Source organism: Podarcis muralis, chromosome 2 (assembly GCF_964188315.1).
Source record: "Podarcis muralis chromosome 2, rPodMur119.hap1.1, whole genome shotgun sequence".
Classification (NCBI taxonomy): Eukaryota; Metazoa; Chordata; class Lepidosauria; order Squamata; family Lacertidae; genus Podarcis; species Podarcis muralis.
The window spans coordinates 114781616-114797488 of record NC_135656.1 but is presented as its reverse complement, the minus strand read 5'-3'; the positions used below and the strand labels follow the sequence as shown (position 1 = coordinate 114797488).

The following is a 15873-nucleotide window of genomic DNA, read 5'->3' as shown; positions in this document are numbered from 1 at the left end:
TTCAGTGCAGCTCCATAACACTGATTGTGCCCTCACACTGCGCCTTTTTGTGTGGGGATTTGGATCCAGAAAAGGAGCAGACGGGGAAAGGTTAAGCAGAATCCCACCCACCCCCTGCGCCACCCTTAAGTGTGCTCAGTCTTTGCCTGCTTCATGACTCCACCTTGCATGAGAAGGCAGGATGGAGCTGCAGAAAACAGGAAGTGGTCCTTCAACCAGCCAGGACATCTCACCATCACAGACAGATCCAGTCTCCTGCTATGGAGTAAGGAGTGGCCCAGGGATGGCAGAGAGAGGAGGGGAAGGGGCCAGGGACAGAAGGAATGGTAGGGCTCCAGATGCTCCCTTGGACCCTTCCCCTGACACCAAGGGGAGCTCCTCTTCTGGGGCTGAAAGCATTAGGGTGTTTTGATTTTATCAGTATTGCAAGGAAGCATAGAAGGAAAGGTAAAAAACACCTATGCGGTTTATTAAAGTTTATTAAAGTATCTGTGGTTTTTCCCCTGTGTGAGTTCGTTGATGCATTCTAAATGCTCCAGATTGACGGTAGCTGTTTCCACATTCCATACATTTAAATGGTTTCTCCCCTGTATGAGTTCGTTGGTGTATTCTAAGTGATCCACTTTCACTGAAACACTTTCCACATTCCATACATTTAAATGGTTTCTCCCCCGTGTGAGTTCGTTGGTGTATTCTAAGTGATCCACTATAACTAAAGCTCTTTCCACATTCAATACATTTAAATGGTTTCTCCCCTGTGTGAGTTCGCTGATGTCTTCTAAGTGCCCCACTTCGACTGAAGCTCTTTCCACAATCCACACATTCAAATGGTTTCTCCCCCGTGTGAGTTCGTTGGTGTCTTCTAAGTGCTCCATTTTGACTGTAGCTCTTTCCACATTCCATACATTGAAATGGTTTCTCCCCTGTGTGAGTTCGTTGGTGTATTCTAAGTGATCCACTTTCACTGAAACTCTTTCCACATTCAATACATTTAAATGGTTTCTCCCCTGTATGAATTCGTTGGTGTGTTCTAAGGTGTCCACTTTTGCTGAAACTCTTTCCACATTCAATACATTCAAATGGTTTCTCCCCTGTGTGAGTTCGTTGGTGTATTCTAAGGTATCCATTTTCACTGTAGCTCTTTCCACATTCAATACATTTATATGGTTTCTCCCCTGTGTGAGTTTGTTGGTGTACTCTAAGTACTCCACTTTTGCTGAAACTCTTTCCACATTCAATACATTTAAATGGTTTCTCCCCCGTGTGAATTCGTTGATGTATTCTAAGGTATCCATTTTGACTGTAGCTCTTTCCACATTCAATACATTTATATGGTTTTTCCCCTGTGTGAGTTCGTTGGTGTATTCTAAGTGATCCACTATCACTGAAGCTCTTTCCACATACAGTACATTTAAATGGTTTCTCCCCCGTGTGAGTTCGTTGGTGTCTTCTAAGTTTTCCACTTTCACTGAAGCTCTTTCCACATTCAAAACATTCAAATAGTTTCTCTCCTTTGTGAGTTTGTTGTTGTATCCTCAGTTTCTTTGTTCTTCCCAATGAATTGACAGGTGGCTCCATAGAATTCTGACTTTCATCTTCCTCACCTGTTTGGGAGTCTGGGAGGAAAGAGAATCCTGTTAGACTTTCAGGAAAGACAAAAAAGGAATTGAACACATGTCAATTCCTATCTGCACCTTCTCTCGTTGCAACACCTTCATTCTCCACTATCCTCTCTAGGTTCCAAATTTTACGAAAGCTGATGAGATAGTGGCAAGAGCAACACATGATCACTCCATTCAAACTTAATAAAGCACCATCATTTTATAATACAGATCTATGGTGGAATTGGCTTATTAGACACATCTCTGTATTTTTCTTTTTCAAGTGAGGAAATGATCTCAGGCTCAAGTAACAGTATTTCCCTTGTGAAATAAATAAAACTGAAGTGCTACATGTAACTGTAGAAATATTGCAAGATATTGGAACCTAAGAAGAGCCTGCTGGATCAGGCAAAGGCCCACCTAGTCCAGCATCCTCTTCTCACAGAGGCCAACCAGATGCCTGTGGGAAACCGGCAAGCAGGATTGGAGCACAAGAGTCTTCTCTGCCTTCCTGTGCTTTCCAGAAACTTGTATCAAGAAGGATTATTGCCTGGACCATGAGGGCAGAGCAGAGATGTCAGTCTTATCCTTTTCTTCAAGCTATCCAAGTTGCTGTCTGTCACTGTCTCCTGTAGGATGGAAGTCCATAGATGAACTACGCTTCTGTTTATTCATCTTTGCAGCCCTTAAAAGCTGATAAATGTATTATGGCCTAAGCTTTTGTGGGCTGCAGTCTGACAAAGTGGACTCTTGACCAGGAAAGCTGGTGCCACTATAAACTTCTGAGTCTCTTTGTTGGCTTTGTGTACTTATTTTGAAATTTGCACCAAGCTTGTACCACAATATCTCCATGGAGGCTTAGGCACGGACAAAATTACAGGGTGTCAGCTCTGTGAATCTCAAGCCTCTTGTGCCTCCGCTGACAGAGCCTGAGAAGGCAAGAGATGTGATTCGGTTGGAATGTGAAGCAGGGGAGGAGCAGCCGAGCTGCAGCAGGAGCAAAGAACAAAGAACAGGAAGGGGGGTGCCGAGGCGGGGCACAGACTGTTAGCTCCAGTTTGAGCTCTGACACAGGGACCCCAGAAATAGCCTGTCCAAAAACTCTTAGGCTCGAGAGAATCTGAAAGAAGAGGGGAAAAGAGAGCGAAAGTGGGGGCTTCTTTGCTGGAGGACTCGGCAACTGCAAGCTGGGTTGAACAGGCCGAAGACTGAGCTCCACAGTGATTTATGAGTTTGAGATAATTACTACTGGAGTTGTCTCACGTGTGTGCGGGAGAACCAAGCCTTTTCACAGTGGCGCTATAAATTATTATCCCACTCACTGACTCTCAACAACCCCAGTCTGTAAAATTTACACAATTTGCTTATAATACCAGACACTCTTGGACTTAATATACCCAATCCTAAGTGTAGAGCCTCCAGCCACAGGAATTGTGTATCATGATAAATGGTCCTTTGTCCCTTAAGCCCACCAAACTGGGGAGGTGCATGCATTTATTGTGTTTTGATGCTGGTGGGATGTATCATTCTGACCCTGTCTATAAACAATAAGAGTAATAGAAACAATTTATGTATATTAATTATAAATAATTATGGGAAACATTTCCATTCCCCTTCACCCATTGTTCAGGATTGGTGTGCAACATCATTATCATCAATTATTTCTGCCGTGGAAATAACACCTAAGATTTCAAAGCCTGGAGGAAGAAAATCTGCCCCCACTACTTTAGGAAAAGGATTCAAGAAACAAAGAGATGCTTTGCAGAAGGCCTCATCCCTTCCTTCTTCCTGTCAGGAACTTCCTTCCATTTGTCTCCTCTCCATCTTTTCCTCTTTCTCCCGCCACCTTCCATCTATCCCTCTCCCCATCTCCTCTCCCCTGGAACTCACCAGATTTCTCCAAGGGTCCTGGGAGGGAATGCTCAGAGGTTGTGGGGAGGGATGCGGGAGATAGCCTGACCAGGTCAACCGTCCATCTTCCTCCTTCCATCCTGGCCAGGGTTGCAGGTTCAGTCTCAGCTAGGTTTGCAGGTTCAGCTTCCTGAGGAGCGCAGAATCCAGAGCCAGTTGCAGCTTCCTGGGAGGGAGGGAAGAAGAAGCCAAGGGAGTCTGAGAGCCCCTGCAGGGATTCTCCTGCCCAAGGCATTCTGCTGCCCCTGGAGAAGTGCCAATTGGGCACCCCCTTCCCAAGAGCCCCCACCCATTTTCAAACACCTTTGGCAATTCCTTTCAGCTGCCTGTCCCACCTCCCTTCCTGTGAGTAGATCCTAAGAGTTGTTTACACCACGTGATCCCTTAAAGAGGGCAATTCTTTAAAACTGAAGGCCATTTCTACAAAATGGAAGACTTCCAAAAACAGCCTTTTACAAGGAAAGTTTTGATGGTTTTTATTTTGTTGGAAGCTACCCAGATGGGCAGAGGCAACCCAGTCAGATAGGCAGGATGCAAGTAATAATAATAATAATAATAATAATAATAATAATAATAATAATAATTGCTTCCCGTCCTGGGACGCCGGTAGCGCTGTGGGTTAAACCATAGAGCCTAGGACTTGCCGATAAGAAGGTACATGACCCCAGTCAAGCTTGCAAAAATATATCATTTGCCCGATAACAAATGTTGGAAATGCAAAGAGATTGAAGGTACATTCTTTCACCTTTGGTGGACGTGCCCAAGGATCAAGGCCTTCTGGGAAATGATATATAATGAACTGAAAAAGGTATTTAAATATACTTTCCCGAAGAAACCAGAGGCCTTCCTCCTGGGCATAGTGGACCAATCGGTGCTAAAGAAGGATAGAATTTTTTTTATGTATGCTACAGCAGCAGCAAGAATTCTCATCGCAAAGCATTGGAAGACACAAGATCTACCCACCTTGGAAGATTGGCAGATGCAACTAATGGACTACATGGAGATGGCGGAAATGACTGGCAGAATCCGAGACCAGGGAGAGGAGACGGTGGAGGAAGATTGGAAGAAATTCAAAATTTATTTGCAGAAATACTGTAAAATTTATGAATGTTAAGGACAGTGAAATGAATCGCAGGGACTTTAGCAACAAAGTAAAATGTAAGATTGGATTAACAACAGATAAATTAATAGGATATGAATTTGCTGAATTAATTTTTTAAAAAGGGATACAAGAACGGGAGATGTGAGGAAGTCCGGAAAATAAGCTAATTGAAGATGAGAAATTAAGAAAGAGGGAATTTTTGTTTTTTGTTATTATATGTGTTTTTATCTTTTTTTTCCTTTTTCTTTTGATGTGTTTAATGTTTGTGTTTTTGTATTGTATTGTTTTTTTGTGATTTTGTACTTTCTTTGTCTTTTATTGTGGAAACTTAATAAAAGATTTATAAAAAAAAAAAAGGTCGGCGGTTCGATTCCCCACGACGGGGTCAGTTCCCATTGCTCGGTCCCTGCTCCTGCCAACCTAGCAGTTCGAAAGCACGTCAAAGTGCAAGTAGATAAATAGGTACCACTCCGGCAGGAAGGTAAACGGCGTTTCCGTGCGCTGCTCTCCTTTGCAAGAAGTGGCTTAGTCATGCTGGCCACATGACCTGGAAGCTGTACGCCTGCTCCCTCAGCCAATAAAGCGAGATGAGCGCCACAACCCCAGAGTCGGTCACGATTGGACCTAATGATCAGGGGTCCCTTTACCTTTTTAAGCCTGTCCTGCTAGGCATGTTGATCAGAGACTCTGTCCAAACAACCCCTTCGAACGCAACAGGGCATCCTATTTTTACTGCTATCAGTGGGATCAGTCAAACCACGAAGCCACTGATCAACCAGAATTTCCTGTTTTTACCAAGTTCAGTTTGAAGTTAGCTTAATATCCCAGCTTGTTCCAAAGCTGGCAGCCGTAGTTTCCTGGTTTGGGCAAAATGGAAAGTTTGTTCGTTATGGCTCATAAGAGACTGCCTGGTTTCATCACGGTTCACCCTCAGGGCCAGCCAAATCATGAGGTAGGCTGGGACAATTAGGTCAGGAGGCAGATGCAGGGAGATATGGGACCAGCACGTTCCCAGCTCCCGTTTGTTAGCCTCGCTGCCAGTGCAGGACCACAGCTGGTAGATTCGTGCAACTACCCATGCAGAGTCCTTTTCTTTTGCCCTCTCTCACTAAAGGTTGGGTGGGGGTCCTTCCTGGAGTGATGCATTCTGTTTGTGGGGGCCAGGAGACTGTGGTGGCGGCTAGAGTTTTTTGTTTTGAACTTGGGTCAACTTAGGTTTTATCGTAATGTACCAAATGTACATTAGTACAGCAATGTACTAAAAACTGTTCCTATTTGTAACCCAGCTTTTCAGGCTGTGATTCAGTCATCTGAACATGGACATTATCTTAATAAATCTTGGAACAATCTTGCAAGGTAGGCCAGTGTTATTCTATTTGCACTGCACATGGCAGTGGTGAGGCTGCAAGACGTGCCAAGATTTTTATCTCAGTGGGGAGAAAAGAGCATTTTGGAAATGCAGGCAATTTAGAGGAGGAAAAAGGGGGTTGGTGGAAGGACATCTCTTCTGACGTAGCTTCTGCTCTGATGAAATTCAGAGTTCCCTGCAGCTGTTTAGGTAAAGTAAGAAAAGAAGGAGATATGATCACAAAACTCCCATGTATAAGAAAGTTTGGTCTAGCAAGCCTGGTGGAATAAGTCCCACGATTGGATGTTGTTGTCTCCAACTGTACTGTTGGGAAAAGGGGAAGTCTATTCTCTGTACTGAGCACCGGATGTTAGCTCAGAGTGTCATCTGACCTGTACTGGAAGTACAGGGGTAGAGTTGTGACTCTTCTGATGGAGTCTGAAGGGTGCAGTCACGTTTCTATGTACTGCTGAATGACAGGAATAAAAGACATGTAAATAGGACTCCTGTCTGTCTCATTTCCCCTCCCTGGGGGGGAAAGCTGGGAGAGTGAAGCAGAGGGTGTGTTCTTCTCACATCTGAGGAGAATCGCCGAGTTACGACCTTGTCTGCCGAGAAGACGCAGACGGAAGGTAAACAAGTATCTCACTCAGTTTGCCCCGGGGGAGGCCAGTTACCTCTGACTGTGAGCTGAGATACTGACATATGGTAGCATTCGGTGGTTGCGATTCATCGAACATCTGCATGAGAGGCTGGTGGATTGTCCTCCTCTGCTCCAAGGGAGAAGATAAACGTCTGAGAGCAGCCAGAAGCTGGACAGACGGCTGGACCCAGAGGAAAGTGTTTTCCAAGCAACGGAGCTCAAGGTATGCTGCATTTCGGGCTAAAAGTGTGAACGCAGATTGATTTATTCTCTGGTTCACGGGAGCTGCGTTTCGGAAAAACAACAGCTCTGAGAGGAGAGGCCTGCAGCTCAGAGGCTCAGCCTGCATTCCACAAATTCTTGTGGTTGAGATAAGCTTTCCTGTATGCACAGTTGCTAAGCGACGCCCGTCAGAGACGTGGAAATTTACTGGCTGCGCAGATGGCTCTGAGAGAGTGCCTGGGAAGCGAAAGTTTGTTTTGACTATGTTTTCGATGCTGTGCAAGGTCTGAGAAACAGCTTGCAGTTTGCCTGGAAAGGCAGTAAACAATCCAGCAGAGGCTATTGGAGTTTTAGCAAGGCTGGAAAGTGAGAGAGAGGCTTGGCTTCAAGATGGATGCCAAGAAGGGGGGAGCCCTGCCTTATTCATCTCCCCTGACCAGTGGCAGTTATTCATCATGGTCTGGAAAGACGACTACCCCAGAAGGGGTGAGCAAGGATGATGCTGGCCAAGTTCCTAAGAGCTCATCGAAAGCTGAGGAGAGCTTTGACCCTAGATGGGGGAGCGAAGGAACTGTTCAAGATGCAATGGATGTTGCTGACAGGGGGAGGGAGGAACAAAGTTCTGACTCCCCCACTGCTAAAGCTACTGAGAAGCGTGCCGTAGCTTTGAGCGCTGTCCGATGTTACAATTGTGGACAGACTGGGCATCTACAAAGAAACTGTAGGAAGCCGCGCCAGTCAAGAGGAGCAAAGAGCAGCTCTATGAAGCCTGAGGCGTCAGGCAAAAGCCGTACCAAGTGCCAGGTGAAACCTGCAAAGGCTATGATGGCGAAAGGAACCACGCCAGATGTTGGGAACTCGTTTGTAATCGACACTGGAGCCACGGTTCATATGTGTCCGCACAGAGAACTGTTTTCAACGTTGAAGAAGCAAAGCTTCGCTGTGAAACAGGCCAACGGTCAGGAGCTGGAAGCGACCAGGATTGGGACTGTGTATCTTGAGAGTCTGAACTTGACTATAAACGATGTTTACCTGGTTCCAGAACTGAAATTTAATCTGCTGAGTGTGTCGCAGATTGCAAAGAAAGGACTGAAACTGTCCTATGATGCTAAGAGCTGCAAGATCTACAAAGATGGAGAACTGTATCTTACTGCCAGAGAGAAAGATGGACTGTATTTGTTGACTTTTGATCAAAGTGATTACATGAAATGTAATTCTTCTGATTCTAACGAAATCTCTCTTGCAGGTGTGACCAGTGTGAGCACCAGGAAGGTGACCAAGAAGGTCGACAGGGCATTTCAGCGGGTGTATGCTGATGTGATTGGTCCTCTAGAACCATCTAGAGGCGGTGCGAAATTTTACCTTGTGTGTGTGGATTGTTTCACAAATTATTCTTGGGTTTTTGTGATGCAGAAACCACAAGAGACCTTAGAAAGGTTTCAGGAGTTTTGTGACAAGGTTAAAAATATGCATGATGCTAACATTGACTGTCTCTTCACAGATGAGAAGCCAATTTTTCTGTTACAGAAGTTTCAGAAGTTCCTGGATGGAAAAGGGATAGACCACAAAGTTGCTGTTTCAACCGAAGCATGGAACAGGGGGGTCTGTGTGAGGGTGAACAAGGAATTGCAAAAGGGGATGCATACGCAATTGCTTAGTTCACATTTGCCACATGAATATTGGGCCGAGTCACTAGCGTCCTATCTTCACGTGAGAAAGGTCTCAACAGAGTTGGGATGTTCTCCTTTTGAGAAGCTGTTCCATAGAAAACCTTCTGTTGCCTATTTTAAGGTTTTTGGGTCTCATGTGAGAACAGAAGCTCCAGGTGGAGTGAAGAATGCCAGAGGCATTTTTGTGGGTTATGAAAAGGGTCTCTACAGAGTAATTTTGTCTGAATCTGGTCAGGTGATTCTCACAAAGTTTCTAGAGAGTGCTCCAGAACAAGAGCGGGTAGTAGTACACACATTTCCCACAGGTGACAATTCAGATGATGATGATTTTTCTGATTACACAGATTACAGTGGAACTGATGATGACAGTGATAGCTCAGAGAGTTCAGTTGTAACAGTCATTGAGAGAAAATCTCACACAATGGATAGACCTTCACAGGTGAAGGAAGAACCACTGTTTGCCATTGCTACTGGTTCTCAACAAAGTCCAGAGGTTGAACCAGTGAGCACAGAGGATCAGCACCTCATACGCAGGTCTGAGAGAGTTACGATGGGTGTACCACCAAAGAGGTACTCAAAAGAGTTTGCTAACTTAGCTGTTGCATGTGTTGCTATTGTTAACAACTCAAAACAGGTTAAAGCAGTGTCTAAGTCAGAGACAAAGACACAACAGAGAGTAGCTAGCCAAAGTAATGCAGAAGCACTCATTCCTTGGAAGCCAGACAACCAGAGAGGTACACTGGTGAAACCAGTGGTGGGGAGTTCCAAGGGTGGAACTGAAACAACAGGGGACTGTTATATGTATAACAACTGTTTGTTTTCTTCTCTGGATCATGTTTTGCCTATTGATGCTTTTGGGGGAGGTTGTTGGGAAAAAGCACCAATGCAAAAGCCAGCTGCAAGTGGCTGGAAAGCAAAACAGGATGTTGTTGTCTCCAACTGTACTGTTGGGAAAAGGGGAAGTCTATTCTCTGTACTGAGCACCGGGTGTTAGCTCAGAGTGTCATCTGACCTGTACTGGAAGTACAGGGGTAGAGTTGTGACTCTTCTGATGGAGTCTGAAGGGTGCAGTCACGTTTCTATGTACTGCTGAATGACAGGAATAAAAGACATGTAAATAGGACTCCTGTCTGTCTCATTTCCCCTCCCTGGGGGGGAAAGCTGGGAGAGTGAAGCAGAGGGTGTGTTCTTCTCACATCTGAGGAGAATCGCCGAGTTACGACCTTGTCTGCCGGGAAGACGCAGACGGAAGGTAAACAAGTATCTCACTCAGTTTGCCCCGGGGGAGGCCAGTTACCTCTGACTGTGAGCTGAGATACTGACATCCCCAAGCCAAACGGAGGACATAGATGATGCCTTCCTGGAACAGATGGCCAAGCATGCAAAAGGAAGGGAGATAGTAGTAATGGGGGACTTCAATTACCAGGATATTTGTTGGATGTCAAACTCAGCCAAGAGCATAAGGTCAAACAGATTCCTCACTGGCCTTGCAGACAACTTCATTGTCCAGAAAGTGGGAGAAGCAACAAGAGGAACAGCCATTTTAGATCTGGTCCTAACCAATGTTGATGACCTGGTTAGTGGGGTAGAAGTGGAAGGATCATTAGGCGCGAGTGATCATGCTCTTCTGAAGTTTACTATACAGCGGAAAGGAGCAGCCAAGTATACTAGGACTCAATTTCTTGACTTTAAGAAAGCCGACTTCATAAAACTTAGGGAAGTGCTGGGTGAGATTCCATGGACAGTAATACTAAAAGGAAAGGGAGTTCATGATGGCTGGGAGTTTGTTAAGAGGGAGATAGTAAAAGCACAACTTCAGGCAATACCAATGAGACGGAAACATGGAAGGTGCCTAAGGAAGCCATGGTGGCTATCTAAAGAACTTTTACAACTGAATTAAGATTAAAAAAGGATGTATACAAAAAATGGAAAAGGGGGGAAACCACCAAAGAGGAATTCAATCAAATAGCCAGCACATGTAGACACAAAGTCAGAAAAGCTAAAGCACAGAATGAACTCAGGCTTGCTAGAGAGGTTAAAAGCAACAAAAAAGGCTTTTATGGGTATGTCCGTAGCAAAAGGAAGAACAAAGAAACAGTGGGGTCACTCAGAGGAGAAGATGGTGAAATGCAAACAGGGGACACAGAAAGGGCTGAACTCCTCAATGCCTTCTTTGCCTCAGTCTTCTCCGATAAAGAAAACAATGCCCGACCTGAAGAATTTGGAGCAAATGATTCAGCAGAGGAAACACAGCCCAGAATAACTAAGGAGATAGTACAAGAATACTTGGCTAGTTTAGATGTATTCAAGTCTCCAGGGCCAGATGAACTGCATCCAAGAGTATTAAAAGAACTGGCAGATGTGATCTCAGAACCATTGGCAGTCATCTTTGAGAATTCCTGGAGAACAGGCGAAGTCCCAGCAGACTGGAGGAGGGCAAATGTTGTCCCTATTTTCAAAAAGGGGAAAAGAGAGGACCCAAATAATTACTGCCCAGTCAGTCTGACATCAATACCAGGGAAGATTCTGGAGCAGATCATTAAGCAAACAGTCTGTGAGCACCTAGAAAGGAATGCTGTGATCACCAATAGTCAGCATGGATTTCTGAAAAATAAGTAATGTCAGACTAACCTGATCTCGTTTTTTGACAGAATTACAAGCCTGGTAGATGAAGGGAACGCAGTGGATGTAGCCTACCTTGATTTCAGCAAGGCATTCAACAAGGTGCCCCATGATATTCTTGTAAAGAAGCTGGTAAAATGCGGTCTTGACTATGCTACCACTCAGTGGATTTGTAACTGGCTGACTGACCGAACCCAAAGGCTGCTCATCAATGGTTCCTCTTCATCCTGGAGAAGAGTGACTAGTGGGGTGCCACAGGGTTCTGTCTTGGGCCCGGTCTTATTCAACATCTTTATCAACGACTTGGATGATGGATTCAAGGGCATCCTGATCAAATTTGCAGATGACACCAAACTGGGAGGGGTGGCTAACACCCCAGAGGACAGGATCACACTTCAAAACGACTTTGACAGATTAGAGAACTGGGCCAAAACAAACAAGATTAATTTTAACAGGGAGAAATGTAAAGTATTGCACTTGGGCAAAAAAAATGAGAGGCACAAATACAAGATGGGTGACACCCGGCTTGAGAGCAGTACATGTGAAAAGGATCTAGGAGTCTTGGTTGACCACAAACTTGACATGAGCCAACAGTGTGATGCGGCAGCTAAAAAAGCCAATGCAATTCTGGGCTGCATCAATAGGAGTATAGCATCTAGACCAAGGGAAGTAATAGAGCCACTGTATTCTGCTCTGGTCAGACCTCACCTGGAGTACTGTGTCCAGTTCTGGGCACCACAGTTCAAGGAGGACACTGACAAAGTGGAACGTGTCCAGAGGAGGGCAACCAAAATGGTCAAACGCCTGGAAACAATGCCTTATGAGGAATGGCTAAGGGAGCTGGGCATGTTTAGCCTGGAGAAGAGGAGGTTAAGGGGTGATATGATAGCCATGTTCAAATATATAAAAGGATGTCACATAGAGGAGGGAGAAAGGTTGTTTTCTGCTGCTCCAGAGAAGCGGACACGGAGCAATGGATCCAAACTACAAGAAAGAAGATTTCACCTAGGATGAAGATCTCTGTCTGTCCTGGAGAGAAAGATGCCTAAGGGCCCTTAGAGAGATCTTTTAAACTCCAATTTCACCACAAACCAGCACAGTGCTGAAATGGGGTAAAGGCCCTGCTCCAGAAATGATCCCTCCGGCTGCTCTTTAAAGAGGATTTCTAAAGAACGATCAGAAGGGTCTTTTTTCCACAGATCTCCTTGCTAATTCAGCAGGGTCTTCTTGTGCTCTTATTTCTCCTCCAGCCCAGCACTGGGGTTGGAAGGTCTAAACATGCTGATTGTGTTTGCAAGACTTGTATGTATGCTAGATGGCATGTCTGGTGAGTGTGTGCAGCACCTCTGGCGTGTGTGGATGTGACTTTATGGTCTGCATCTCTTTTCTGTGTGCGCATGCATGTGCATACATTGGCCACAAAGCTCACTGGAATGTGGCCTCCAGAATCAATGCAGCTTTAAGCCCAAAAATGTTTCGCTCCTCCTGCTCTATCAGAAAGAACAATCAAATCTGAGACTATCAGGAGGAGAGAACTCCTGGATCTACAGAGTTAATGTTCTCAACAACCTATGGACACAAATTGCAATGAGATTTCTCTCTAATTACTTTGAGATTTTTTTCCTTAAAAATATGAAGCAGTATAGAAATGAAAGGAGTAATAATCTGAACATGAATAGCTAATTTCAATTTCGCCTTCCTCAGTCTTTAACAATACTGTCTTCAATGTTTTTATTATCATTAATTCATTTCCATATGCCACACTTCATAAGAATCGTCCTTTCCTCTGCATTCTCAAAACTGTCACCTACTTCAACCCTCAGCCTTCATCTGTAAACTCTGCTGCCTTACTGAGGAAGGTGGAAATAAAAAAATTAATGAGACAGGTTTAAGCCTGTCACACTTATTCACACGCAGACACAAGAGATCACTAGCTTTGATAGTTTGGGGAAAGATCAGATGCATTCTCCGGGGAAAAGATCTATTAGCCGTTTTATTAGCTGTGACAGATCAACAGAGCCTCCATGTGTAGGCACAGTGTACCTTGATTTGGGGCAGGCAAAAGAAGCCATTTCCTTGCTAAATGAATCTGATGCACATCATTGCCACAAGATGCGGTGATGGTGGCGGCGGCTAAGAGTGCTTTAGAAGGCGACCAATTCATGAAGGAGGGCGATAGGTTCATCAATGGCACTGGCAGAGGAAGGCGGGCAGGAGTAGTGGCCTGCAAAGGGTGTCAGGGGGCTGCACAGTAAGAGCCCCCTTCCGAGCTGCACTGCTCTTCCTTTCCCCCTGCCTCCCCTTACCTCTCCCCCGTGGGGAGGACCGTCGAAATGGGCTGGGCTCCCTGCTGAGGGACAGGGACAGGGGCGGCAAAAGCCCCAGGTACGCCGCTGATCCGTGAGCGACTATATGCATCGTCCATCGCGGAGCAGCAGCTGCCTTGGACCCCTCATTCTGCCCCTTGAGCTCAGGACTGAAGGGAGCAGCTCCCCAGGGTCTCCGGCAGGGTCCGTGCCAGCCTGAGCCAGAGCCGTTTGCCCCTGTGCCCTCCTGCAGATGCCCTGCCCCTCAGCTGCGCCCCTTCCCCTTCCTGCCCGGTTGGGGGACGCCCTGCAGCCTCTGGCTGGGCTCGGGGCCTGATCCTGCCAGGCGCACGTGCTCTCCTCCTCCTCGTCCTCCCGCTCCTGCCCCCCCCGCCTCCTGCACCTCGGACTCCTCGCTCCGTCCCTGCACAGGAATCCGGCTCCTCTCCGGGGAAACTCGCCAGGCCACTGCCCGCTGCTCCTCCGCTCTCCTCGAGGGGGGACAGGAAAGTGCAGCCGCTCTCGAGTCCCCCTGGCTGGCCCCGTTTCCTGCCTCTCTGAGCATCGGAGCTCGCTGGCTGTGGGTTGGGCCCTGGGAGGCTGCAAGGCTGGATGCGCCCCCTTGCGCTGTCCCTCAAAATTTATTGTATCATTGGAATCTACCTGGCATAAGATATCCAGAATGTTGCACAAATAAGTCTCCTTGTGATCCGATGTGCAGTCACTGGTTTCCTCATCAGTAAATCTTTTCAGAAAGCTGGGACGATGCCACCCTGCAGCCATAGCTGTCAACTTTCAGATTTGAAAATAAGGGATCAGCAGCCTCACCTGTCCCGGGGACAGTCTACAGGATATCTAACAATCCGGGATACCAGCGGGAAATGGCACTGGAATAAGGGAAATTCCGGCAAAAAAAGGGAAGGTTGACAGCTATGCCTGCAGCCTGAATGGGTAGCTGGAGGCGGCAGTCCAGTTCCCAGCTCTGCTGGTTGGGATCATGCAATCACTTAGCTCCAGCAACCGACCTTTCCAAACCCTCTAACATTTCTCTGATGAAAATAGGGACATCCCATTCCATAAATATAATTTTCCTATTTATACACCGCACATCTTATTACGCTATCCAAGCCACTCTGGGAAGTTTCCAACATATATAAAAAACATAATAAAACATTAAACATTTTGAAATGTCCCTATACAGGATTGCCTTGTCAGAGGGCCCGGGGGTCGGATAACTCCATTCCCTCCAGCATTTCTTCAATGAAAATAGGGAGACCCTAAGGAGAAGCGGGACATTCTGGGATCAAATCAGAAACCAGGACAGCTTCTCTAAATCAGGGACATCCCTGGAAAATAGTGGCATTTGGGGGGTTTCTATTTCCCTGCTTTTTCTTTCGCTGCCTCTGGTCTCCTGCATCCATTTAGCAGAGGAGGGGAGCGTTTTTGGCTTTCATACTTCTCCACCCCCCACCCCATCCCCAATATAACCCAAAACACACACACCATTTGGGAGTGAGGACCAAAAAAATATAAAAATCGTTTTATTATTTTATTACTTATTTTTGCAGTTCAATCGACTGTATCTATAAATTTTTTTGTTTATAGCCAATGGCCACCACAATACAATATGAGCACAAATCACACAGCTGCAAAACAAAAGACATTGCATGCACCAGACCAGGATAAATCTATAGCGTACAAAATTAATTTTCACATTTCTTTCAATGGGAAGGATATAGGGCAGCAGAGCCAAGGTGCTGGGGTCCAGATTAGAGTTTCTATCATCCTTGACTGTCTGCTCAGCTGGCTGAAGCATATGGGAACTGGACAACAACATCTGGGGACACCTCAATGACTATTCTGTGATATACAAAATCTTCAAAGGATTAAGGCACAGATCCAGAAGAGAATGAACTGAGAAGAGGCCACACTGAATTATCTGAAGTGAAACAGAGGAAGATCATTATATAATAATAATAATTTATTATTTATACCCCGCCCATCTGGCTGAGTTTCCACAGCCACTCTGGGCAGCTTCCAATCAAGTGTTAAAAACAGTACAGCATTAAATATTAAAAACTTCCCTAAAAACTTCCGTGCTTTCACGCACACAGCAACCCTGCGAGGGAGGTTTCGCATAAAGATGGTGACCAGCTTTAAGTTGCCCAATCGGCTTCACGACTGAGGAGGGATTTGAATTGTCCCCGGCATTTGTGGACCTAGATCCTTGAACTCCAGCTCCCATGAGCCCCAGCCAGCGTGGCCAGCGGCTAAAGAAGACGTGAGTTGCAATTTGACATCATCTGGAGGGGCCACAGGTACCCAACAGGTCCGTTTTCAGCGCCTTGACCTTCTCCTGGCGCAGCTGCCCTTGGAACTCCTCGTACTGAATGTGCTTCGTCCTGCAGTGTGTCTACAGGTGGGCCTTCTTCAGGACGGAGAGGGCCT

General features: G+C 45.9%; 2 protein-coding genes across 2 annotated transcripts in view; one reads left to right on the top strand and one right to left on the bottom strand.

The window, feature by feature from the left end:
• Positions 1–15873, top strand: part of LOC114592429 (tripartite motif-containing protein 10-like) — a 647260-nt gene that overhangs the window by 311676 nt on the left and 319711 nt on the right. The window lies entirely within an intron of this gene.
• LOC114592434 (uncharacterized) overlaps positions 1–15873 on the bottom strand; it is a 52737-nt gene that overhangs the window by 26706 nt on the left and 10158 nt on the right. Inside the window, exon 5 of the mRNA XM_077923020.1 lies at positions 561–1277. Within this exon, the coding sequence (XP_077779146.1) occupies positions 561–1277 (717 nt within the window). The remainder of the gene's footprint in view (positions 1–560; positions 1278–15873) is intronic.